At 41.6% G+C, this 24,706-nt stretch overlaps 2 protein-coding genes across 3 annotated transcripts; one reads left to right on the top strand and one right to left on the bottom strand.

Annotated features, from left to right (window-relative positions):
* Window positions 1–181: 181 nt before the first annotated feature.
* Window positions 182–19,457, bottom strand: heatr5b (HEAT repeat containing 5B). Of its 2 annotated transcripts, none has more exons than XM_078273893.1 (36): window positions 19,369–19,457; window positions 18,840–19,018; window positions 18,535–18,746; window positions 17,717–17,825; window positions 17,041–17,190; window positions 16,591–16,762; window positions 16,327–16,484; window positions 15,939–16,233; window positions 14,245–14,400; window positions 13,659–13,909; window positions 13,393–13,504; window positions 13,136–13,288; window positions 12,944–13,043; window positions 12,697–12,806; window positions 12,446–12,609; window positions 12,114–12,289; window positions 11,845–11,950; window positions 11,561–11,751; window positions 11,121–11,280; window positions 10,697–10,886; window positions 10,326–10,495; window positions 10,090–10,228; window positions 9,810–9,989; window positions 9,362–9,613; window positions 8,091–8,272; window positions 7,916–7,984; window positions 6,737–6,916; window positions 6,394–6,634; window positions 5,756–5,968; window positions 5,345–5,472; window positions 4,039–4,183; window positions 3,567–3,839; window positions 3,008–3,232; window positions 2,737–2,888; window positions 2,388–2,601; window positions 182–1,505 (listed from the first exon to the last, which is right to left on the bottom strand). In XM_078273893.1, the coding sequence occupies exons 2-36, from the start codon at window positions 18,963–18,965 to the stop codon at window positions 1,198–1,200; spliced, it is 6,162 nt and encodes a 2,053-aa protein (XP_078130019.1). In that variant the 5' UTR covers window positions 18,966–19,018; window positions 19,369–19,457; the 3' UTR covers window positions 182–1,197. The 2 variants fall into 2 exon arrangements, with proteins under 2 accessions (XP_078130019.1, XP_078130020.1); XM_078273894.1 differs by having other exon boundaries at window positions 15,984–16,233.
* Window positions 19,458–20,649: 1,192 nt separating this feature from the next.
* gpatch11 (G patch domain containing 11) lies at window positions 20,650–24,648 on the top strand. Its single transcript, XM_078273194.1, has 8 exons — window positions 20,650–21,067; window positions 21,323–21,549; window positions 21,639–21,680; window positions 21,782–21,902; window positions 22,014–22,104; window positions 22,333–22,473; window positions 23,840–23,921; window positions 24,012–24,648. Exons 1-8 carry the CDS (start codon window positions 21,018–21,020, stop codon window positions 24,065–24,067), a joined length of 810 nt encoding a protein of 269 aa, XP_078129320.1. The 5' UTR covers window positions 20,650–21,017; the 3' UTR covers window positions 24,068–24,648.
* The last annotated feature ends 58 nt before the right edge of the window (window positions 24,649–24,706 follow it).

Raw genomic sequence — 24,706 nt, 5'->3', positions numbered from 1 at the left:
GTCATGTAACAACGGCCATGCCCACATGTTGGCTGGGGGCGCTCGATTCTTTTACCCAGGCTCCCCGAAAGAACACTCTCGCTTGTTTATTTTACCAAAGGTAACATGTCATAATTCTGTTACAGATCCTGCATCAGTATTTATTTGAAAAATGTGTAACCAAATACAGACATCAGCACAATGAGGTCAAAGCAGCTTTATTTACATTTCGAAGAAATTAGGGTGGAATGTAACAGGATCCTTTTAACAACACATCTGCCAATTTGTGATGGTAGCTGACGCTCACCCATTCATGTAGCTATTACACATAGACAGATATGGAGCAACAATCAAGTTATAAGCAATACAGTCTGTGTGATATGCAGCACATATATTATGTAGTATGCCCCCTGTATGCCCCTCATTTATCAGCAGACCACTTAACTGTCTCTGTGAAAATTGCAATTTCTGCTCAAAAACTATTTGAAAGTGTGATGCATTTAATATTTAAACGGGGCTGTAATAAAATCTCATTCTGGACTCAAAATTATGATCAAAAGTAATTTCCTAGGTATGTTTAAGAACATGTAGCGGGAATGTTTAGAACATAAAGAGAAAAAAAACCTCGTCAAACAAAGACACAAAAGATTTTAAAAACATCCAGTGGTAACAATCAGCAGACCTAAGGTCATATACTAAACCAGCTCCATTAAACGAACATGCATTATTGGAATCAAAAGGGGGGGGGGAGAGCTGCCATGCTCATGGTGATGCAAAGTATGGCACAGTAAACATCAACTTTTGGATAGTGAGGGGCTGATGACCAGACAAAAAGGACAAAATCAAGAAAAAAAACTATGTTAAACAAAATGTAAATGGTGTCCCTTTATAAATGTGCATCGGGTCCAGAAATGATACATTCACAGAATCAAAATTGCCTACAGATTTTAAAGTGAGCTTTTTTAAAAGTGAACATTCAAATGCCTTTTAATGATATTTACATAATTTCCATCTTGACTTCAATAAGAGTTCTCACCCATCAAAAACAAATATTCTGTATATGTAGAATAAATAAATACACTTAAGAAACTGTAGTTGATTCAGACATGACAGGTGGTACTTTTCTTCTTCTGTGGTACTTGATGACAGACAACACAACAAACCTAAAAAGACAACATTAATTTAGGCTGTGAGAGTGTACAGGTTATTTTGGAGAGTTCAGAAGAAGCTCGTCTTGAGTTTGATGGTTGGTGCAGCTTGCACAGTCGGCTGAGCTTGCCTGGCTGCAGCTTTGGCTCTGTTGCTGGCCTGGTTGGCCAGTATAGCAGATTCCAAACGGATTTTGAGCTCAGGTGCTGCACCAATCACTATCTTGAAGGCAGCTGGATAGAGGGGGCCAATCCGCATTAAGTTCTGAAGGGCAAAATCATGCAGGCCTTTGGAGACTTGGGGCGCAGAGGAGATGGCATTTTCATCCAAAAGGTAGGAGACGAGAGTTGGTACAAGAAGAGCCAGCAACTGCACCCCTATTAAACACATACAAACAAGACATTAAAAAAAAAGATAATCACTAACAGATAAAGTAATTAGTTCAACTGAAAAAGGCAGGGAGACTGCAATGAACACAAATGGAAGTGAGGCCACACATTTCAACTCAATACTCCTGGACCAGATATATGAGGCACCACTCAAGTGAGTGGTGAGACAGTGGTTACCAAACGGCCCTGGCGGAATAATTCACCACACTCTGAAATGTATTTCAAAAAAAGACTAAGTAACAACAAAGCAACCCAGATAAAGTATGTTATAGCCATCTCTAAAATATCTGCAATATCAAGTTCATTGAGTGCGATGAAAATGCGATGTATATTTGTGTTTCCTGACATTTCTAAAGGCCAAGAGATTTATAGATTAATCAAGAAAACAATCTGCAGATCAATTTGTAAGTTGGTGCCCTAAATATGTTATGCATAGCTCTAGCTGTATCTTAAATAGAAACAGTTTGAACCCCAAACATGGACTAAACTACAATACACAACATCTTAATATAAACACAAATGTGAACTCAATCAACTTTTTTTATTGGATTTTCTTTAAGTATGCTGTGCAGTTTGCTTCACTAGGGAAATAAAAACAAGAGAAAGCAGGAACAAGATAATAGGAGACACAAAATACAAAATGTATTATTTAAATAAATGATATAATATAGTGTAATGTTGAAATCAATAGTAAATATGACAGTAAACCACTGCAGGGATTCTAAATTTAGCATTTATTGCTCTGATCATTGACAGCCCACATCCAAAGGTACTGAGCTAAATACTTAAGAGACCTAATTTAATGGAGCTAAACACTTTAATGGAACAAATACGGTACTTTAGTGGTCCATTAGGCGGAGGCATACTTACGGTTCTGCTCTTCACCCATGCCAACCAGATTCTCTAGGACCCTGATGCCCTCCTGCACAGCCTGCAGCTCGGCAGCTGTCCCAGGCCGACTGCGCTCCACTGCTTTCAGCTTCTCCACCATGAGTGGAGCCAGAGCGTGGATGTACGGAGTAGACAGGGCACGGCTTGAGTGCTGAAACACTGACAACAGCAGCTGGTAACACCGTGCCTGAACCTGTGGCAAAAATAACAAAATCACTCACTTAACTTGGCCACACACAGCTGGAATACACCTTTTGATCAGACATTCAAAATGTGTCTAGGTTGAGATTCTCATACTTCAGCTGGGTTTGTATACACAGGTGCTTACCCAGGGATCACTAGACTTGAGGGCATTTCGGAAGCGGTCCATGCAGCCCTTCTGCAGGACGGTTACTCCTACAAGTTCATTGCTGGCAGACAGCAGGAAGAGTGTGATTGCTGTTAACATACTGACCTCATCCATGTCAGGTCTGGACTCATCTACAGAAAAGCACAAACAAGCATACAGTACATATTGTCAATGAGTAATGATGTCATACTTTTTTTCTTGCCTCCTCCACAGAAAGGTCAGCGTCAGCTATAAGTGTGTATTTGCTTACCTGGTTGTGAGTGCTCAAGTACAGACGCCAGGCTGCTCCTCACAAGGCCAGTCCACTGTGTCTGCATGCTCTCCACCCGGGCCAGTGGGGAGGTGATTATGGTCTTGATGCCCTGCAGCGCAGCTGACACAGTCACAGGCACCGAGTTGTCAGCAGTCTTAACTGCCGTTTCCCTCAGCACCCCCGTGATTAGGAAGAGCACCGTGGGTAGGATGGTCATGCTTCCTGTAAAGGTGGGGGGAAAAACAGTGAGATTTCATAGTGAACACCACATTGTTATGCTAATAATATCCATACTGAACTAGTAATCTCACACAAATGCATATAGCAGTTTCTAATAACATATGATCATTTGAAAGGCACAAAGAAAGCACAGCAGCAACAGCGTTGTCAGTGTAATTTATCATTAGCATACACAAACCTGAACAACGCTGGCCAAGCTTATAATTCTAAAGTAAACTTCTAAGTTGGAACAAAGACTTGCTATCAAATTTCTATGTGTCTTTTTCATATTTTGCATGGTTTGTGTGTTGCTGCTGCAGTATGCTCCAGGCCTCACCAGCAGGAGAGCAGAGCGAGGGCAGTTCTGCCAGGATGGAGACTGTGTTTGCCACTAGGCGGGCACTTTCTTCAGGTAGTCGCTGAGGCCTGTGTGGCACATGGCTGGGTGACTCCTTCACACGTGCATTGAGCTGTGGTAAGTGGCGGACCAGGACGAACACGAGCAGTTCCATGGCTGCAAACACCAGAGACTTGCCGGGGACAAGCTCCCCTGTGTCTCCTCCTTCCCCTACGCTGGGCTGAGAGTCTTTCTCGCCTTCTTCCTCTTTGCCTGAGCAAAATAACATAGTGACCAAGATCACTCAAACAGCCACATGACTGAAACAACTTTACTATGAATATAAAACATAACAGATATTAACACTTTTTTGATCAGTCATCTTTCAGATGAAGCAAATAAGAATGCTGAGTTTTGTGTTTTCAGAATATAACAGTGTTTAGGTGTAATGTAGAATGTTTTAGCTCCTGACCATTGCTGGCCTTTTGTCGCTGCAGATGGTTCTGTGCAGCCCTGATGGTCTCCTGTACGACAGCAGTGACCTGGAGCTGTACAGCAGGAGGATCCCGGGTCAACAGCAGCCTGTGGAGCACGTTCAGGAGCTCCACTGCCAACAGCTACAACAGAAAAATAACATTTACAGGAATGCCTCTGTGAAAAACTGGGAATGTGAACATTGATATTCATAATGCCCGACACATCATACTCATCTGTTCTGGTTCATTGCCAACAGGCAAGCAGTTGTTTTGTCAGAGTAGTAAATGGTTTTATACAGTTTCTCCAAATTAAGTTTCAATCCCAATAAAAACATCTTTAGATAGCATTCATACTGTATGTTATTCATATTCATTATTTTCTATACGAAAGAACAGAAAATCATCAATATGTAAAATAGGCTAAAAGTGAGAATTATCTAACCATTTCCACACACACCAACATAATATGTGGTTCTAGTCTGACAGGAGACTGTAATGACTGTGTGGCAGCAGCAGAGAGACACATGCTGTGTCCCAATTTATGGTCTGGATCCTCCACACTTTGAAGCCGAATACGTCATAGGGCCGACTAAGACCTGTCCCATTTCAAATGCTCCACCAAATGCAACGAGAAATTCAGACTGCTTTTTTCTGAATTTGTAGGACACAATCTATGTATCCTTTGAAGCCCTCAGTATCCTATTGACCACTATGTGGCAGTCAATTGTTTAATGGAGCAATGGAGTGAGCATTGTCACCCTTGTAAAGTCAGTAAACATCACTTGACTCTGCGGTATTCACCAGATATTTGCACCAAGGTGGTGATCAGTCACTGCTAAATATATCACTTCAACTAGACCAATGAAAGAACTGCTGCAAGGTGTAAATAACAGAGCCCATGCTTACATCATGTCACGCTTAAATCATCATCAGCTGTTTCCTATTTGTTACTTTAATAAAGAACATCTGCAATCAACAAAGCCAATCACAGAAACTCACGCTCTGTCATTTCAATTTGTAATTTTGGTTTATGCAGTGCTTGAATTTCTGTTAACATATGACAGTAATGCTGTTGTTTAATTGCAAGTTAAAAGAGTTTAAAAAACAACTTCTTAAATACAAATACACAAGTTTCTTAAAATGCAGATACAAATTGCAGCACAGAGTTTCAATACTTATATATAGTATATTTTATTTTAAACATATATTTTTAAACTAAATTAAAATTCTAGGAGAGTGGTATATCTTCACCATATCTCTCTTTCTTACACGTCATTTCTGCACTCCGACTTGTGTCTTTACCTGGTCCTCTGCGATATGGATCTTAAAACATGGAGATTCCAGCAGAGTGAATAGGGCGAGCAGGCATGACATCACATGTTCAATGGGCTCCTCGGGCCGCGGGAAGCAGAGAAACTCTATACTGACACCTGAGAGACAGAACACAGAAATGCACTTAGGGTGTGTTCATGCTATTCTCTTTTCCTATCCACCACCATCCCTTCCACTGTCGGCAGATGCGAGGTGGACCCATGGCTGTAGGTAAACAAAAAGCGGTTATGAATAAGTGTTCAGGTTTTTAGAAGAATACCTGTAGAAGGGGGTAATGAGGCTTTACGACAACCGCCTCAATAAGAGCCAAACCGTTTGAAACAAAAAACACAGTAACATGAATACTACATACAGTACAACAAATGATGTGTGTCTCTTTACCCAACATTAGATGCATCCTGTCTTTGACCGACTCCTCAAAGGTTTTTGTGGTGGAGGAGGCTGCTTGAGGGACGGCAGGAGCCAGCTCCTCTTCACCAGCTCCGAACCCAGTGCTGCTCAGCCACAGCGCCACAGCATGCAGGACGGGGGCCCACGAACTGCGATAGTGGAGCCTTGCTGTGTCTATAGTCTCTGGAGTATAAAACGCTCCACCTAAACACAGACAATAATGGGAAAGACTTGTTTTGACTATATTACTTTGAAATGTAATTTGAATTGTTTACAATAATTACAGTAGACACACACATATATGCTCCTTACTTGTATATTTATGTTTACTTTAAATATTCATTACATTTCTTCCATTGCTATGCAGATGACAAATTCTAATTTAAGTGCCCCAAGACAGCTCCAACAATGTGCTGGAACATCTTATTCAACCAAAAGGGCTATTTCACAGTACAATAGAAAGATGTTTTTTATCAAAAAACCAAATCACATTGAAGTTAATTTTTTTTGTCTGGAGTTGCTGTCAGGAGAATAAAACCACAAATTTGGGACCAAAACTAGAGCAAAGAACTTATAGTCCATGTGCTACTAGAAAGACTGCATTTGGTAGGCAAGAATCTGTCTTGTACCGTCAGGGGGCAGCTGACTGGAAAACTCGGCAGGCAGAGTGAGCAGAGCGTAGTCTCGCAGCATGGCCAGCCACAGGCGGCTCAGCGAGGGCAGCTCCGGCTGCACCAGAGTGATGAGGCTGTCAGGTGGAAGCACGTTGGCGCCCAGATCCTCCTCATCCTCATCGTCGTCTGCAGTTCGGACTGGTTTGGAAGGCTTAGACTGGGCCTCTTTCTTGATCTTCATCGCTACCACATATACCTGAGAAAGAAAGCCAGTGCGTATAGTCAGCTTTATTTTGTGTACATCATTTGCAGTATAACAAATATGAGACAGTGGTCTGATCAGGCTCTTCAGTCTCACCTCAGCCCACGCCTTTAGCACGGCCAGTTTCTCCATCGTGGTGGCACTCTCGCTGTACAGCTGACTGGATGAGCCTTTCCCAGCCTGCACCTTGTCCAGCGATGACACAAGCAGGGTGTGGACTCGCCGCAGGTCATTGAGGTCACTGACTACGCCACTGCCAATCCATGTACTACACACCTGTAGTCACAGGGAGGGGTCAAGGTAATAAATAGTGAAACAAATTGACCATTTACAGAACCCAAGGCCTTTTAACCGCTACTTCTCTTACAACTAATGAGAAAAATGAAAAGCCTACATTACATAACAGAGTGTTCAAGGTTGATTAGCCATCATACATGCCAGTAAAGGGGTTGGGGTGTCAAAGAACAGTTATTTATAAATAGGGCTGTACAAGTGGAGTAGAGACTTATAAGATGATATACTTCTGAGGAGAACTGCTATTAAAGTGGCCAAGGGCAGGAGAAGGAGAGATACAAATGAGTCATGTTGCAAATGTACTCGGCGAGCCACCTTGTTACCTGTGTAACTATAGTCACATTCCTCCGTATGTCATGTTATGTGAGCCTGAATTTCCACAGGTATGTATTAAATGCTCTTTTAATTATGTATATTGTTTTTACCACATAGAGGATACAAGGTATCATGGATATTTCCTTTGTGTTCTATGTTCTTCAACGTTACTAATTCTATTTAGAAAAGAAAAACCCTGAGATCAAGCTTTCGTCTTTCCGAAAGAACAGAGATAGTCTCAGTAGGCACAAACCCGAAGCCAGTGAAACAGAGGGGAATGTCAAAGAGAGAACGTTTTTTTTCCGATAATACTGCTGACAGGCATGTTGGATATTTTCCACGGCCACTCATTCTTCACATAAGTAAAATAAGTCAAGCATTAAGGCAGAAAACATGAGACACTGCTGGGTTCTAAGGGGATGATGAGTCACTATGCAGAGGTAATTAACTGCCATTGGAGTAGAATTGCTTCAAAAGCCTCTAGCATCATCAACATATATTAATATACTGTATGTAAGAGCTGACTGACAGGCAGACTGGCTAGGTGCGTCTCTGCATTTCAGCAGTGCACACCTCAAACAGGGCTATGAAGTACAATGGTGTATAACCATTTCAGCTGCTAAAATGTTTCTTCCGAATTTTCGTGAACAAAGCAGGATGTCTTACCTGGCATGCCTTAGCTGTGATGTCAGATGGTGTATCAGGTGAAAATGCAGGTCTGAGGGCAGCTCCGACCTAAATGCATACATGATTGGTGAATGTTCGCTTCTTTGACTTTGTTTAACATTTGCTTTGTCACTATTAATGTGGGACTTTTGCAGCATAATGCAATCTGACTTACATTGGCCTGGTATTGCTCCAGGATAACATGTCCTGGGAACTCAGGTTCTGGTACGGATGCAAACTTTTTAATGATGTCCTCTAGGGCCTGCAGGCCGGCCATCCTCAGCTGGTGACTGTGGTCTGTGGCAGCCATGAAGGCCATGCGGATGAGGTCAGACAAATGGAGCACCAACTGATCTCCTTGATGAATAGAAATGGAAAGAAAAACAAGGATTGTATGAGGAATAGAAATGCATTCACCATTCATCATTGCAAGGAATGTGGCCTTAGTGAGCAGCCACATTAATCAATCAAAAATAGAATTTAAAGATTTCTGGTCATTTCAACATTTGCTAGTCATTGTTTTTTATGTGACTTTGTATTCCTTTGATATTGGGTAGCACGTCAGCAAGAAGGTACAATGGTTTGCCTCCTTCAAGGTCTCTGCGTTTGCTTTTTTAACACTTTCCTGAGAATGAATTGAAGATTAAATACAGGACACAACAAACCAGTTTTTAGGGTTTCAGTTAGGGGTGCACGATTCAGAAAATGTCACGATTCGATTCAATATCAATTTTCAGGCTCAAGATTCGATTCTCGATTCAAAAAACAATTCACAGTTACTTTTCCCATGTGATTGCAGTAGACGTACAATTAAAAATAATAATAATAATAATAATAATAATAATAATATATATATATATTTTATATATATATATATATATATTTTTTTTTTTTTTTCAATTAAAAAATATGAATAGATTTTTGGAATTCTATGAATTGATTTTGAATCAGTAGAGCTTGAAGTTGCTGGTCTGTAGAATGCTGCCTTATTTTGGAGGAGCTTATATAAACTGGCTCCTCTATCTGTCACAGTGGGAAAAAAAGCCCTCCCACTTGAGCTTACTCATCTCTTGCTTTGTTCCATCTTTACATAAAAGCACATGAATGAGCTTTATTTAGCAGCTGACACTTGAACTGCCTGAAGGTCGCAAAAAGATATTTAAACCAAACACCAAACCAAACAACAGTCTGTACTAAACAAACAGTTGTTGCTTGACTATTGGATAGTAAAAAATCAGTTCCTAACTCTCTGAGTGTCTATAACAAAGTGCTAAATAAATGTAATGAATTATTATTATTATGTAGGCAATGGTTTTAATATTGGTATATGACTTTAGAAAATCTATTTGAAGCACAGACACAGATCACAGGTGGCATAAATCAAACCCAAATCCTTGACGTGAACCCTGAGCTACTCTATTCTGGCAGCATGCTGATGAATGGTACCTTTGGGGTTTTTGGCTTGTGCAGAGCGGGCAGCTGCTAGGTCAAAGTGTGCCTTGTCATTCTCACACAGCAGGATGATGCGGCACAAGCAGTCCGCGGCAAATACCCGCGTCACCCAGCGCGGCGCCACAGAGGGCTTGGACTTATCATCATCGCCCAGGCCTGTGAACATGGTGTCATCGTCCATCTCGTCTTTTTTCTCAGAGTCTTCCTCATCCTTTTCCACCTCGAATACAACGACTGCTGCTACATCTGAAAGAGGAGATGGACACATTCATGATACAAGGATTTAAAAGAAAAGATTTTGTCACAAAACATTTAAACTGACATTGGACTGTAGAATAAACTTGAATGCTGTGTGATACTTATTTTGTCTTCTGTGTCAGCATTAATTTCCTTGGAGACAGAAAATGGTAATGAGTCATATTTTATTGTTTTGAAGGTTCACCTGTTGTTGCTGCCAGGACATCCTTGCAGAGTTTCAGCCAATGGGAAAGCTTTTCCACAGCAAGAGATGACAGCATGTGGCCCAGTGTATCGTGGATATCAGAACACAGCTTCCTGTCTGTCTCTCGATCCAGCATGCCAAACAAAACGCCCTCCAGACCGGTCTCTGTGATGTTTAGATCTAAACCGGGGACAAAGTCAACACAGTAAGAGTCCCAGTGTCTCACTGAGGTATATCAACTAAACAGAATCCTCTTGTCAGGTTCGCGATTTGTACTCACTGATTGTAGTGTTGTCTCCTGCTCTCTTCGCCAGGCTCATGGCATACTCACAGACCTCTGCAGCCTCTCTCTGAGCGAGCTGTCTCAGGCAGGCCACGGCAGCTCGGCGCAGCAACAGGTGAGAGCTGCATAGGTGCACCTGCAGGTATTCCATAGTATAGTAGGAAATTATGATTACGATTAAGACTATTATAACTACTATAGTATGAAACTCATTATGTCTCATTATGTCTTACACATAGGCAGGGCACCAGGCTGGACAGGTTGACATGACGTGGAGCGAACATGTGCAGCTGCTGCAAACATGAGATGGCAGCTGCCTGCACAAGGGAATCAGAGTGGTCCTGCATTATGGCACAACCAACAAGGCAGGACGAGCGGATGGTGGAGATAGTGGCTCCATTTCCTAGCAAACCCAATGACACAGATTAGGAAGAGAGACAAAAAGGAACAGCATTTTTTAGCAGTTACGAGTATCTACTTCAGTGGCCTGTAGTGTGATTACACTGCCACCTGTTGGTCTCCATGGCTTTTAAAGAAATGAGAGTCAAATGAGAGAGTCACAGTCATACAAGGAGGTTTGTGATTTTCTTTCTGCCACAGTTACCCTGCAATTCTGGTCCCACAGTGGTAATGAGCGCTCCCAGGCAGCGGCCCAAACACTGGTGCACCTCTGTGTGAGACGGTGGCACAGTGAGGAGCAGGGTGAGTACCAGGGACAGCGTAGGCTCTACGTAGCCTCTGTACATGGGACCACTGGAATCCACAATCAGAGCCAGAGAGTGCAGAGCCCATGTCTGATACAAAATAAATGGAGAATATTATGTGCAACGCAGAAATTATGATGTTTTTGAATTAAAACTTTGCTTTGAAATGAAATACAATAGAAAAAAAACATGTTGTTCATCCAAGTGAAGCAAACTATATTTCAGTTTAGATGAAAAAAAAAAAAAAAAAAAACACAACTCTCCTATTCTCCATCAACTGTGACTGAATTTAAATATCCATTCCTCCTGAGTAATTCACTGTACCTGGACCTCATGAGAGGACCCATCCTGGGCCAGAGCCAATAAGATGCTGACACTGGTCTTTAGGTGTTGGCCTGAGCCAATTCCTCCAACATATCGATGCAGACAGCCGAGAGCCAGGGAATGGCCCGTCCTCGATACTACATCACGGGCCGACTTCAGTCTGGAAATAGAGGAGGAGGAGAGATATGGATCCATGATTAAAGCCAAGGATAGAGAGGTAAGACTGATTCAGATCAATGATATATTGAATGAATAGATTATGAGGACAATCAAAAACTGAAACTTGTATCTTGCTGAAACATCCTTGACCTACAATAAAAATGTAGGTCAGTTGCTTTTTGCTTGCTGGTGTGCTGACCAAGTCTGTCTTGATTTGAACAGGAGAAATAAAAGAATATAGAAAACAAAATCCACCGATAATACATGTATGAAATGCGTACTTATCAAAGCTGGTCTGTGCCATTCTGGCAATGAAGGTAGCCTCTCCCACCACCTGAGCCATCCTGCCCAGGGCCTCTCCAGCAGCACAGCGGAGGATGGGGTTGGGATTGTCCAACGCTCCCATCACCAGAGCCAGGGCCGACTTACGCACCTCCTCAGGACCCAAAGTACTCTTGTTCTCAGCCAAACCCTTTATTCAGGAAGAGAAACATTTTTTCTCATTACATGAAAAATGAAAACATTATATTCCTATCTTATGAGGATATGAGGCAAGTTTTCTCACCTTGAGGGCACTGAGCACTGCAGTAAAGATGTTCAGTTGGACAGCCTGCTGTCGAACTCCCTTAGCCTGCTTTATGCACTCTGCAAAGTGGTCCAGCATCTGTAGCCTGAATCATATACAAAGATGGGTAAACAAGCATGCCACAAAGAGCTTTAAAACAGGTCAACAGTGAATATATATTATAAACCAGAGAAGAAAAAGATAAGATGCAAAATGTTAACATGTTGCAAATATGTCTGTATGTCCGTAGCAATAACTAAACTTCTCACCTGTGTTTGAAGGAGACATGGGGAAAAACCACACCGAACAGAGCCACCGAAGCGTCGATGACAGACACACCCAATGGGAGAGGCCCTGGGATGGCCTCGCCTACTGGAACACGCAGGTAGATTGAGGAGGGATCGTGTTCCAGAGCTCCGCTGCCAGACGCACTGTTGGGCTGCAGCTGTTTAGGAACGATCACACAGTAGTATCAACAGTGACCAAGACATCAGATAATAATGGATTATGTTTAGTACACATAAGGACAGTTACATTTATTCTTAGAATATGTACTAGTATTATATTTTGGATTCATCATGCCATTGATGATTTTACTCACTTGATCCTCTATGCACTTGTGGTCAGTCTCCTGTAGCCAGGAACCCATGAGAACACTGTCGTCATAGTGACAAAGAGAGCGCAGCAAGGAGGTGGTAGTGTTGGCCGAGTTGTCAGTCAAAGTGAACTCTGCAACCAGTTCCCTCAGGAGGGCGTTGAAGCTGCCTACATGAGAAGAATACAGGTTTTAAAAAAAAAAAAAAAAACACCTTCCATAAATGTTCTTAAGTTCTAAAAAAGTGACTGCGTTACCTTCATAGGTCTTGGGAGGCAACAGAGCCAGGATGTCGTACAACCGGAGCCTCACCATCGCTGCACTTGCTTTCAGGTGAGCACCATGGACCTTAATGATGGCAGGGACTCTGACAAAACATTACAATCATTAGATATTTAATCTGAACACAATGAAAAAGATCCTGAAATCCTGCAACACAGACAAAATACCTCTTTGTCTTTAAGTTGTCAACAAACAATATATACTTGAAAGCATCACACTCACTGAGACATCATGGTCATGGCACATTCAATGGGAGTCATCAGTCTACGGATCACATCTTCTGTAAGCAGCTCGGGACAGTGGGCCACAAAGCTACGCATGGCTACAGAAGAATATAACAGGCGTGTGGGTTAGAATTGTGTCTGCTAACATTACAGAGGATGTGCAGGTATACAGGCCGGTATGGTTCTTTACCACACAGTGCTCCAGCTCGGCCCTCCAGTGTGACCTGCCAAGTGAAGGAGTCTCCTCTGGCCTTTTCCGCCTCAAGCTCCTTCTGGGAGCGAGGAAACACGTTTCTCCAGAGCAGCAGCATCTTGGGAAGGTGATAGCGCACTAGAGAGGGACCTGGGCACAAACACAATGTGGTGGCAATGTTGTAAGCGAGAGGGAGACAGAATTGTTGACAAATCAAAAACAAGAGATAAGAGAGAGATGCTTGGCAGGCTCACCTAGAGTCATGAGGGCTCCCAGCAGCAGCCATCCAGCCTGTGTGCGCTGCAGAGACAGTCGACTATTCTGAGCAGCGGTCCTCAGGAGGTCTTCAGCTATACTCACCACCAACTACAAGTACACAGACAATCTTGAAATCTATACAGGGCAATCAAAGAGGCTGATACTGAAGTTCAATCAGGGCTTAAATAAGTAGAAAGACCCAATGACAGTTAATACAAGAGAAGGAACCCATAAGATTACTGTACATTCTGAGGCTACACACCTTGCCCTTGGAGTGGGGGATACCTAGTGGACATTGGTGTACGCCCCCCAGCAGAGCAGCCATCGCAAAGCTATAGCCGCTCACCGCCTCCGGTGAACTCTTCAGGTTGTTGATTCTCTCCGCACAGCGGTCCAGCAGTGGGGTCAACTGATAGGGCAGCGCCACGGCAACACAGCGCAAGCACCATGCAGCAGCTAAACGAGCTGCCATGCTTGGGTGCAGCAGCACTGAGGTCACAGTTTCAAGGAGTCCTGGAGAAGAGGGCATGGTGTTTTTGAGTTGTGACTGAATCCAGTTTAAATGCATTTTATCTGACTGTAGATTTCAACATATTCAATTAACTTTAAGAAAAATATGCAACAATTGCATATACAGTGGAAACTAATGTAGATGTACATAACTGTTAGCAGCTAATATTCTGTTTAATGGATAGTGAAAATGTTAAAACGCAAAGTTAGAGAAGATGCCGGCCAATGTCATACATTTTCACGCCAGTTAGGAGTAATGTTTTATCCATATAATCACAGTTTATAGAAACTTAAGAGCACTGAAACAAATGTCCCATTGAATATTTTGTGTGTCTCACCTATAGAAGGCTCCTGGATAAGTGGTGAAGCTGTGGCACTCAAGCTCTGAACCAGGCTGCCCAGCTCTTTTAGGGCACACACCATGACATGCTGACTGGCAGAGACATCCGCTGCCCCTGCCTTGTTCTCTCCACTGATGTCATTCACAACTGCCTCTGGAAAAACATGCGTCAGAGAAAGAGAAATGAACAAGAAGGATTTGTCAGTATAAAATGCAAAAAAAATTTAGTTAAATCATAATTGTGACATGTTACATAAAAATACATTGTAAAAACATAACTGACTGTCCACATTAGTCCATGTATTGCTGTCACACACCATCAATCTGCTGTCAAGTTGTTGTTCTACTGCAGCACTAGAATCCTCTAAAATACTGAGGAGCACTCTGCTATATGCCACAAACACAGAGCTCTGAGGATTTTTTTTTAAAGGTACAATGCATTAAACAATGGTTATAGTTGTATTAGAGGATAAAGGATGTGGCAAGAAAATAACAGTAAAACTAAATCTGAATTCAAGTGAATTGCTGATAAGCCATCTGATGGTCATTTATCAAGATCTTAAACCCTCAGAGCTCTAAATGGGCAGCAGTCAAGACAGATCTTCTTAAAGGTGCCCTCCCACACTCGTTGAATATTAATGAGAACTGGCACAAATCGAATCTTCCTGCAGGCTTTCTATACCACGCTAGAATGGCTTGAAACAAGATAACCAAGGCATTTTTTCCACAAGAAATGTTACAGAGTTCATGGTAGAACGTCAGACATTACCACAAAGTAATGAAATACGTGTGGCAGGGCACCTTTAAACTGTGTCAGTCATGTTGTTCCAAAGGAGGCCTCACTACCATCATGTCTCCAGGAAACATTTTTAAAGTTACTTTTAGCATAGATATTTCCTAAAGTCTCATTTCAACAAGTCTCACAGATCCAGCTGGTTGGAAAGTATAGTAAAGTATAGTGAAGAGCCCAGGACCACGTCTCAAGAGAAACCGACATTCAACATCTTTATCAAATTCTGTTTTAGCATCAATGTGAACAAGAGCATGTATGTTTGACATAGTGTACATCAGTGTAAAGGTTGCAAAGCACATCAGAGTAAGAATCATCCTTTTTGATGAGATAAAGGTGATTATAAATATGATTGATGTGTTGTTTTACAGGGGAAGAAATGAAATTTGGAGGAACTCAAATCAATTAAACTAAATGATGGACAAACTTGCAAATATCATGTCTTGTTGCTGTGGGGGGAAATGGCTTGTTCCAACTATGTGTCTGTGAATTTTAGTGGCACATGCAGTTTTTTTCTGCTGGTGTAAGCCAGATGTCAACAGTCAGAAAGAGTTTGTCATGCTCTGTAGGGATTGTAATACGATAACAGAATGGCAAACAGCCATGGAGGCTATGCAATAATGCAAGCATGAGTAACTGAAATGCTGAGCTGGCAATGGATAATGTTACTGACTGATGATGCTGCTTGTGGTTAAAAAGAAAAGGGAAAAAGAGAGTGATTCTGACAGAAGCAAAGGCGGAAAGAAAGAAAGAAAGCAGAAATAGGGAAAGCCATCTCCGCACGCAACAAAAGACAGAAAAGAAAAGCCATCTCTGTATACAACACAAGCCCAAAGCATGCAAGAATTGTAGAAACTGAATGAAGGGTGAATTCAAAGTAATAATAATGGATGAGTACTTACTCTGTAATGCTCTGAACCGTGATATTTCCCCCCCATCCTCCTTACCCACAGCCCTCATTTGCTTGCTGATGGCTTGGCAGATTTCTTTGCCGGCTGCAATTTGTGCTTTCTCTCCGAGTAAGCCCCCCAGGGTGGCACGTAGCATGAAAGAGACACAGCGGCGTGAGTACACAGCCTCAACATGTGTCTGCGTGGCTCGTGGGTGAGACACTAGGTCCAGAACGTGGGACAGGAACGTCGCAAAGTTGCGCTCCAGCCACTGACCACCAAGTGTAGTCACAAACACAACATAGGCCTGAGGAAAACAGGGGGGGGGGGGGAATCCCATGTGAAGTGGTTGATTCAGACAACGCAGGCTCAGATTCTTATGTTTGACAATTCACCTCACCTGTGTGACGCCCACTCGCACTTCCCTGCTGACAGAGCCTCCCCCCTTCAACATTTCCCCTCCGCTCTTCAGGAAGCCGGATCCTCCACGCAGAAAGCCTGTGGCCATTAGCTCCAGCACCTCCTCCAGAGTGGCTCGCTTCACGTTCTGACGCATCACTGAGGAAAAATTAATTGAGATCATGAAGAACAAAAGTGGGGAGCCTAGTCTACTTAACAGGAAAGTAGCCGAACATAAACTACAAAAATCAACTCTTTAACCTACCAGCTGCTTGTTTGGGCATCAGGGCGGTGGCCATGACTGTCCCAAGCAGTTTGGCCACTGCTACCCGAACACCATAGTTTGATCCTTCCAAGGCTTTGAAACACAAAGTGGCCACGTTCTCCAGTTCTGTGGTCCACATGAATACTGCCTCATTCTGCAGCTCCAACAGGCACTGATCAGGCAAGAAGAATAAAGATGGAGTCCAGGAAACATCGGATTTATTATAGACACACGGATGATGCATGCAAACAATCCAGATGCTAAGTTTAGACTTATCTTTGCAATGTACTGGCCACACAATTTGCTCAATATAGAGTACAACTGTCATGTTTTGCATCACAATAGGGAGGAGATTTGCGTAACACGTTCGAGATTGGGCAACATAAATGACATAGCAAAAATATGTGTAATTTGGTTTACAGCTCCGTTAGACATTTTTCTAAGACCAACCTTTGCTACTGCACAGCGTACAGCCATGGACCGGTCTGTGAGTAGAGAGCGGGCATTCTTGTAGATATCTCTGTGACATGAGGCTGCAGCTCCTCCAAGTCCACAGAGCACCTTCTGCAGGCTGAGAAGGATCTCTCCTCTGCCTTGAGACTACATCAACAAGGGACAGGTGAAAACAGGATGATAAAAATAAACATCACATTTGTTTCTGAATAATAAACAGGGTTCATACGCATTTTAACCAATACTTTTCCATAACTTTTTGGCAAATTTCCATGACTAGGTATTCCTGAAAACGTCAGTCGACATTATACAATAAGAATAAAAATCTGTGTTAAAGTTTACCCTCAGAGGTTTAACAATAAAATGAATGACTAATTTATGTGGTTCATAGTGGGATTCGTAATATCGCTCCCCGAATAGAACGTTGAGAAAAAAAACAATTCCATGACTTTTCCAAAACTGTCTGGGTCTTTTTATGTTTCCAAAACCTTTCCAGGCCTGGAATTCTAACCCCAGGCCATAACTTTTCCAGGTTTTTTCAAAACATATGAACCCTGATTAAATCTTTTTAGTTATCCACTTCTGTTTCTATAATCTAATATACAATTTGAACTAATACATACAGTACTTGCCATAAGAAAATGGAAAACTCGTACTCTTAAAAAGATCATACCTCTGCACTCTTCACCGCCTTCAAAAGATTATTAATGGTGTCTGGAAAAGAGCTGCCCAGCATCCTGCCCATCTTGTCATAGAAAGCTCCAACACATGCCACTGCAGCACTGCAAGAAAAGTTACTGTATGCATTAAAATGAAAGTGCACATTCACGTTCACTTTAAATTACTTGATAAACAATGCAAAGCAATAATCAGATGATAACTCAGTACTCATTTTATATGTTCATTTTGATGAACATATAAAATGAATTATCTCTTGAAATTGAACTGCCATAACTGTGGATTTTGTTTACGTCCAGATATTCTCACATGCATAACGTAAACCTCCTCTTGAGAACATTCAGACTGGCTTTTATTGTATTGATGACTGATGTTGTTAACAGCATAATACCATGTGCCATGAGTTAGATTTAACCTCAGAGCTCCAAACACATTATTATCAATACTAAAACACGGCACGAGTAGAACAGTGGCACATGCAGGTATGAAAGAATGATGGCTAAAACCCTGCAGGACAACACTGACGTAGCTTTAACCACTGTTAGATTCCATTATCAGCAAGAAACACAGCATCATATCTACTCATGTACACTTAAGCCCCCCTTTTAAGCATGAAATGTCATTCTGCAGATTAACATTTGGCTTCACGGCTAATACCCTTGAGGGTGGGCACATGCATGCAACACGGAAAGTGCTGGATGGATTCAATCATCTTAATGCAAATGTGTATAATATCAAGTAGAATATATATATAAAAAAAAGTAAAAATAAATAAATAGCCAATGGAAATACACAGCAGCAATTATATCTTACAGTTTTGTTGGCAAGTACGCAGGTGTGTCATCCTTGCTTTTGATGATCTCATTGCATTTATCCAGAGTCTGGAAAACAGTGAAGGTGTCGCCGATGCTGTAGAGCGTAGCGAGGTTTTTGGCCAGCAGTTTTCTTGTCGGTGGTCCAGGGGCACTGCTGATCAGTCCTGTCAGCTGTTCCACCAGCTTCTTCTGCTTCTCCTTCACATCCACCTGTCATTCAAACCCAAAACAAAATCACACTGAAACACACAAAAATTAAACTCACTCAGAAAAAAAAAACAATGCCATAATCTGAATAGTCACCTTATTTGCTGCCACAAGTACTTTATCCAAGAAGCGGAGCCATTCGAAGATGAAGACAGGCCTCTTTGCTTCAGTGATCTGGGCCAAGGCATCTTCATTGAGCAGTAGACTGTGAGCCAGCTCCATGGCGAAGACCTTGTAACACAGTCCTGTACACCTTCGCCACTGCAATGTTTACGCTAGGGACATAAGTAACTATAAAGTTATAAAAGCTGTCACTGCTTTAGACGTTTTTTTTGCTTATTTGTCGTACTGTGTAGCAAACTAAACTGTCAAAGCTGGGTAGCGTTAACACTTTGCTGTTCTGGGTTGACAGCTGTCTGCCTCCAGCTGTTGATAGGCGAGCTGGTTAGCAACACAAGCTAACTAGTTCCTACGAGGAAAAAGCTAAACTCCGGCTACACAGTCTCACCCAAACTGAGCGTTAGCTATCTATCATAATCCATTACAACATCCAGCTGTTCAAAAACTCCTCAATAACAACACATGTATGAAATATGGGCTATATTTAGCAAATTGTTCCCTCTACCTGTTTTCGATAACCAAGGATGAATGACGACGAGTATCAGCGGTGTCGCATTAAAAAGTGCCCGATGTGAAACCAAGGAAATAATGTGCAGAATATACTGCTGTATCCTAATTTAAAAAAAAAAAAAAATGTGTTATCTATGTGTATTCTTTTTTTTCTAGTTGTCTCTGTGCATTTAACATAAGTACCTAAAATATTTGTCAAAAGCGCCGGTGTCGTGCCAAGGTACTGCCAGGATTTGTATCCCCTGGCCCCGGGAGCGCGCGTGCACTCAGAGCGGAGTTTAATGCTGCACTTCGAATTCACCTCTTAAATGGAACAAATAGCGACGTTGAAGACTCGACAGGGTTTTCCTGAGTAACAAGGGTCTCATTTATCTATATAAATATGTTTATTTGTATGTTACATTAAGGCGACGTATAAATTGTTTAATGCGTCGTTTATTATTGTGGATTAATCGACAGTGTTTTCCTAAGTTCCATATTGACATGCATCTTATAGCTACATAGGCCGACTGATAGGCCTATCTATGTGAGTCATGCAGGTTTATGAGCAATATTATTTCCTCGTCTTTGCTAACCCGTCCCTCCCTGCCCTCTAACGTGATTTCTGTTTTAATTTAATTTAGTTTAATATGGCTTTTCAATTAACCGCTTTGTTCACCTGTCTAAAGTTACAGTGGGGATACACAAAATATCAGGCTGTTTTTTCACCTGATATAATGTGTATCCCCTCCCCTAACATGCAAAGGGTCTGTCCTGTCCTCATGTGTGTTAGTGTCTGTTTACCAGGTCACAATAAACAACATGAGATAATATGGAGATTTTTGCTGTTTTCTAGCAAAAATTACAGAAGGGATACATTATATCAGGGTGTTTTTCACCTGACATAATGTGTATCTCCTCCCCTAACATGCAAAGAGTCTGTCCTATTAGGGGAGGGGATACACATTATATCAGGTGAAAAAACGGCCTGATATTTTGTGTATCCCCTCTGTAACTTTACACAGGCGAACAAAGCGGTTAATTGAAAAGCCATATCAAACTAAATTAAATTAAAACAGAAATCACGTTAGAGGGCAGGGAGGGACGGGTTAGCAAAGACGAGGAAATAATATGTAGCTATAAGATGCATGTCAATATGGAACTTAGGAAAACACTGTCGATTAATCCACAATAATAAACGACGCATTAAACAATTCACACATCTCCTGAATGTAACAGACAAATAAACGTATTTATGTAGATAAATGAGACCCTTGTTACTAAGGAAAACCCTGTCGAGTCTTCAACGTCGCTATTTGTTCCATTTAGAGGTGAATTCGAAGTGCAGCAGTTAAAGCAGCACTACGGAACTTTTAGCTGCAGCTGTAGTTCCAATGAGACAACCTGTAGGGGGAACCGAAGCCAAAGCTCCGCTCTGAGTGCACGCGCGCTCCCGCGGCCAGGGGATACAAATCTTGGCGGGGATAAGTACCTTAACACGACACCGGAACTGTATAATTGTTGCGTACATTCGTTGTAGCTACTCGGAATGTATCTTTGAACGAACCAAACATCGGTGAAGCATAACTCAAATGCACAACCGGATTATTAATTCAGCGCTGTAGCTGTTCTTTTCTACATTTCTTTCTCTTTTGCGCGGCCATAATGTCTGATGAGGAAGAGGACTATATGTCTGATGCATTTCTCAGTAAAATGTAAGCAATTTGTGTGTCCGCAGTTTATATTAATAGCTGAGGGTGTCGAGATTGTTAACTTAGCTAGCGTTAACGTTAACGGTTACATTACATGCACTGTTACATGTGTATCTTACCGCCCTGTGGTGTCAGTCCTATAAAGTTAAAGTTAATTCTGGGGTTTTCAAAGTAGTGGGAGTTGACAGTCATGTTCGCTTAATAGCTACCAGTGTTGTGATATCCCAATAACTGTTTCTGTGTTCTTCTGTGTGTCAGACAAGATGTGAAGCCAGGTGTCAGCATGGTGAGGCGAGTGAAAGAAGCATTGAAGAAGGAGACACAGCAAAAGGAGACGAACATCAAAAACCGTCAAAAGACCTTTAAGGAGCAGGAGAAGGAAAGCAGAGAGGCAGCTTTACAAAACTCAATTTGCAATGCAAACAAGGGATTTGCACTTCTGCAGAAAATGGGTTACAAAGCTGGGCAAGGCCTCGGGAAGGCGGGCAAGTTTCTTCTTTACTGAGTTATCTTATTTAAATCTGTTTGCCATTTGTTGCTTGTGTAATACTGTTAATCTCTGTTACCTTTACAGGAGCAGGAAGGGTTGATCCAATTCCTCTTAATATTAAAACCGGTAGGTGATACATTTTTATATTTTATATTTGGTGTATTTGGAAACAACATGTGCAATCCAACTGATGGCTTACGTGTATTATTCTTGTTATGCTAAATCAGACAGAGGTGGCATTGGAATGGAAGAGGTGAAGAAAAGAAAAGCAGAGGAGGAACTTGAACATTATCGTCAGAAAGTACGAGCCAGACAACAGAATGAGACCAAGTCTCTGGAAGATTTTAGGTCAAGTTTGCAGCTGTCTATGAGATGCACCATGTCTCTAAACATGGCCACCCTCCTATAATACACATGTTTCATAGTCTGTGTGTGTAATGTTATTCTTTTTCATTCCAGGTCAAGAGTAAAGACAGAGAGAGAGGAGCGAAAGATTGAAGGAGATCTCAGAAGGAGTCAACGAGCCTGTGAGCAGCTTGACAGTCAGAAGGTTGGAAGCTATAGCACAGGCTCATCCGTACATCACAGAGCGAATGCTGTTTTTGCAGATCTCTACTCAGTCTTTCTGCACTGAGAATAAATACAAACGTGCCAAGACAATTGCCATGCCTTAATCCAGAGAAAGAATTCAGTATATTCTGACAATTCACTCTACATCATTATAGAAACAACACTTGGAGTTTTCTGTGTGAATTATTTGGCTGAATTGTCTTTTCAGGGCATCACTGTGCCTAGGGAAGACTGGTACTGGCCTAAAGCAGAGACAGATGACGATGAAGACGGTCTTAAGGAGGAGGAGGAGGACGAGGACAAGGAGGAGGAGGAGGAGGAAGAAGAAGAGGAGATTGTGGAATTAACCGTTAGTATTCAGTTTACCTTGTTTATTCGGTGATATAATGTGTAATCCTAATATATGATCCCAAATCCATTTTGTTGTCACATAAATGTGTGGTAATATGTCATCATTTTGGTGCATAGACTTTTTGATGGTAATGAAAATAGGATGCACTGGCACATTCTGCCATTGTATTGTACACAGTTATAATATTGGCAAATGACAATTTTATTTATATAACACCTTTCATTACACAGAAACCCAAAGTGCTTAAAAAACAGGATACACATTACAAGCATAAACAGAAGAAAGAATACAGCAAAAGCAACAACACAACAAGAATATAAACACACACACACACACACACACACACACTGTGCAAATGCCCAGTGCCTGAGAAAATAAGAATGTTTTGAATTAAAGGAACACACCGACTTATTGGGACTTTAGCTTATTCACAGTATCCCCCAGAGTTAGATAACTCCATACATACCCTTCTCATCTCCATGCATGTTGTGTCTGATGCCCCCAGCGCTAGCTTAGCCTAGCACAGATCCTGGAGGTAACCGGTTCCATCTAGCCTACTGCTCCCATTAAGTGACAAAATAACGCCAACATGTTCCTGTTTACATGTTGTGATTTGTATAGTCACAGGGTGTACAAATAACAAGGTCACATGAGACACAGCCGTCTTCTAACCGTATACAAACTGGGAACTATATTCTCAGAAGGCGAAGCACTGCTACTTCTGCTACTTGGGCGGAGTGATTTGCTCGCGGCACCTGAAGCCCTGTGGTGAGGAGCATAGAATTCGCCTGGAGTTCGCTCAGAGTTGGAGTAATATAGTCAACAATTACTAGGTAGTAAAAGCATAGTGACCTTGTTATTTGTACACCCTGTGACTATACAAATCACAACATGTAAACAGAAACATGTTGGCGTTATTTTGTCACTTATTCGGTGCAGTAGGCTAGTTGGAACCTGTTACCTCTAGGATCTGTGCTAGGCTAAGCTAGCGCTGGGTGCGTCAGACAGAGTTACGACACGCACGGAGATGAAAAGGGTATAAATCGACTAATCTAACTCTAGGGGATATGGTGAATAAGCTAATGTCCCAATAAGTCGGCGTGTTCCTTTTTAACTTTTGAATATGGACACAGTTGTGATGGATCTCAGCTTGTTCCAGAGAGCAGGACCACAGTAACTAAAGGCCCCCTAATCGGACCTGGATCTAAGTCTGGGTATATCCATAGACTGTAAATATTTACAGTCTATAGGTATAACTAGAAGACCGTGATCATATGATACGATAAATGCATCTAGTTGAATTCTGTGCTATGATATCCAAAGTAAAATGAAAGTGTATGTGATGTGTGCCTCTCTGTTACAGTCGTTTGACAAACTGCAAATTTTGACATCCTATTTGAGAGGAATCCATTTTTACTGCATATGGTGTGGGACAACATATAATGGTAAGAGTGATGACGACATGGGTGTAGTTTTATTGTTTTTTTTTTGTTTTTTTTATTGCCTTTGCTGATATACTGTATATATTTTTACAGATGAAGAGGACTTGTGCTCCAACTGTCCCGGGGATACAGCAGCAGACCATGAATGAACTTAATAAAAACATGCGCAGTAGTTCCCAGTGGAAAAAGCAGTTACAAATGTTTGACCCTGGAAGCATTATATTTGATATGCAGTTGAGGCAATTAGGTGATCAGAAGTGGAGGGTTATTTATTTATCATCCCCATTTGAATCTGTTTTCCATCTCTGGAAGGACATCACTGTTTGAGGGTGATGGTCTTGAATTTCTTTACATTTAGAAATCCTGTAGTAAATTTACGATACCTTTTTAATGTTTATATCTTTGAAAATATGCACTTTGCAAGATGCAGATTTTTTTTTTTTTTAAATGTTTTAAGAGCAATTGCATACCTGTGTTTTCATTAAATGTTTGATGTACTCCTAACTTTCCCATATAATCCTGATATTGCCATAATAGCTTATGTTCTCAATTGTGAGTTTATATGTGTCTTAAAATTATATTTACTTCAATATCGGTCGGTATGTCTGGTGTCCCCGCTGGATTTCGATACCATTCTTCCCACCACAATATTGGATAGTCTGTATACGCGTACCAGTAAATACACTATGGTTTCCTTTTTGCTTGTTTGAAAGGTCCAAGTTACCTCAGACTGTGAGTTTGTTTCTTTTGTTTCTGAAGCACTGAATCATGATAAAAGGGTTTTGTGT

This window comes from Sander vitreus, chromosome 17, assembly GCF_031162955.1.
Source record: "Sander vitreus isolate 19-12246 chromosome 17, sanVit1, whole genome shotgun sequence".
NCBI classification, from domain to species: domain Eukaryota; kingdom Metazoa; phylum Chordata; class Actinopteri; order Perciformes; family Percidae; genus Sander; species Sander vitreus.
The sequence above is the reverse complement of the archived record's forward strand: the minus strand, read 5'-3'. Positions and strand labels throughout refer to the sequence as shown.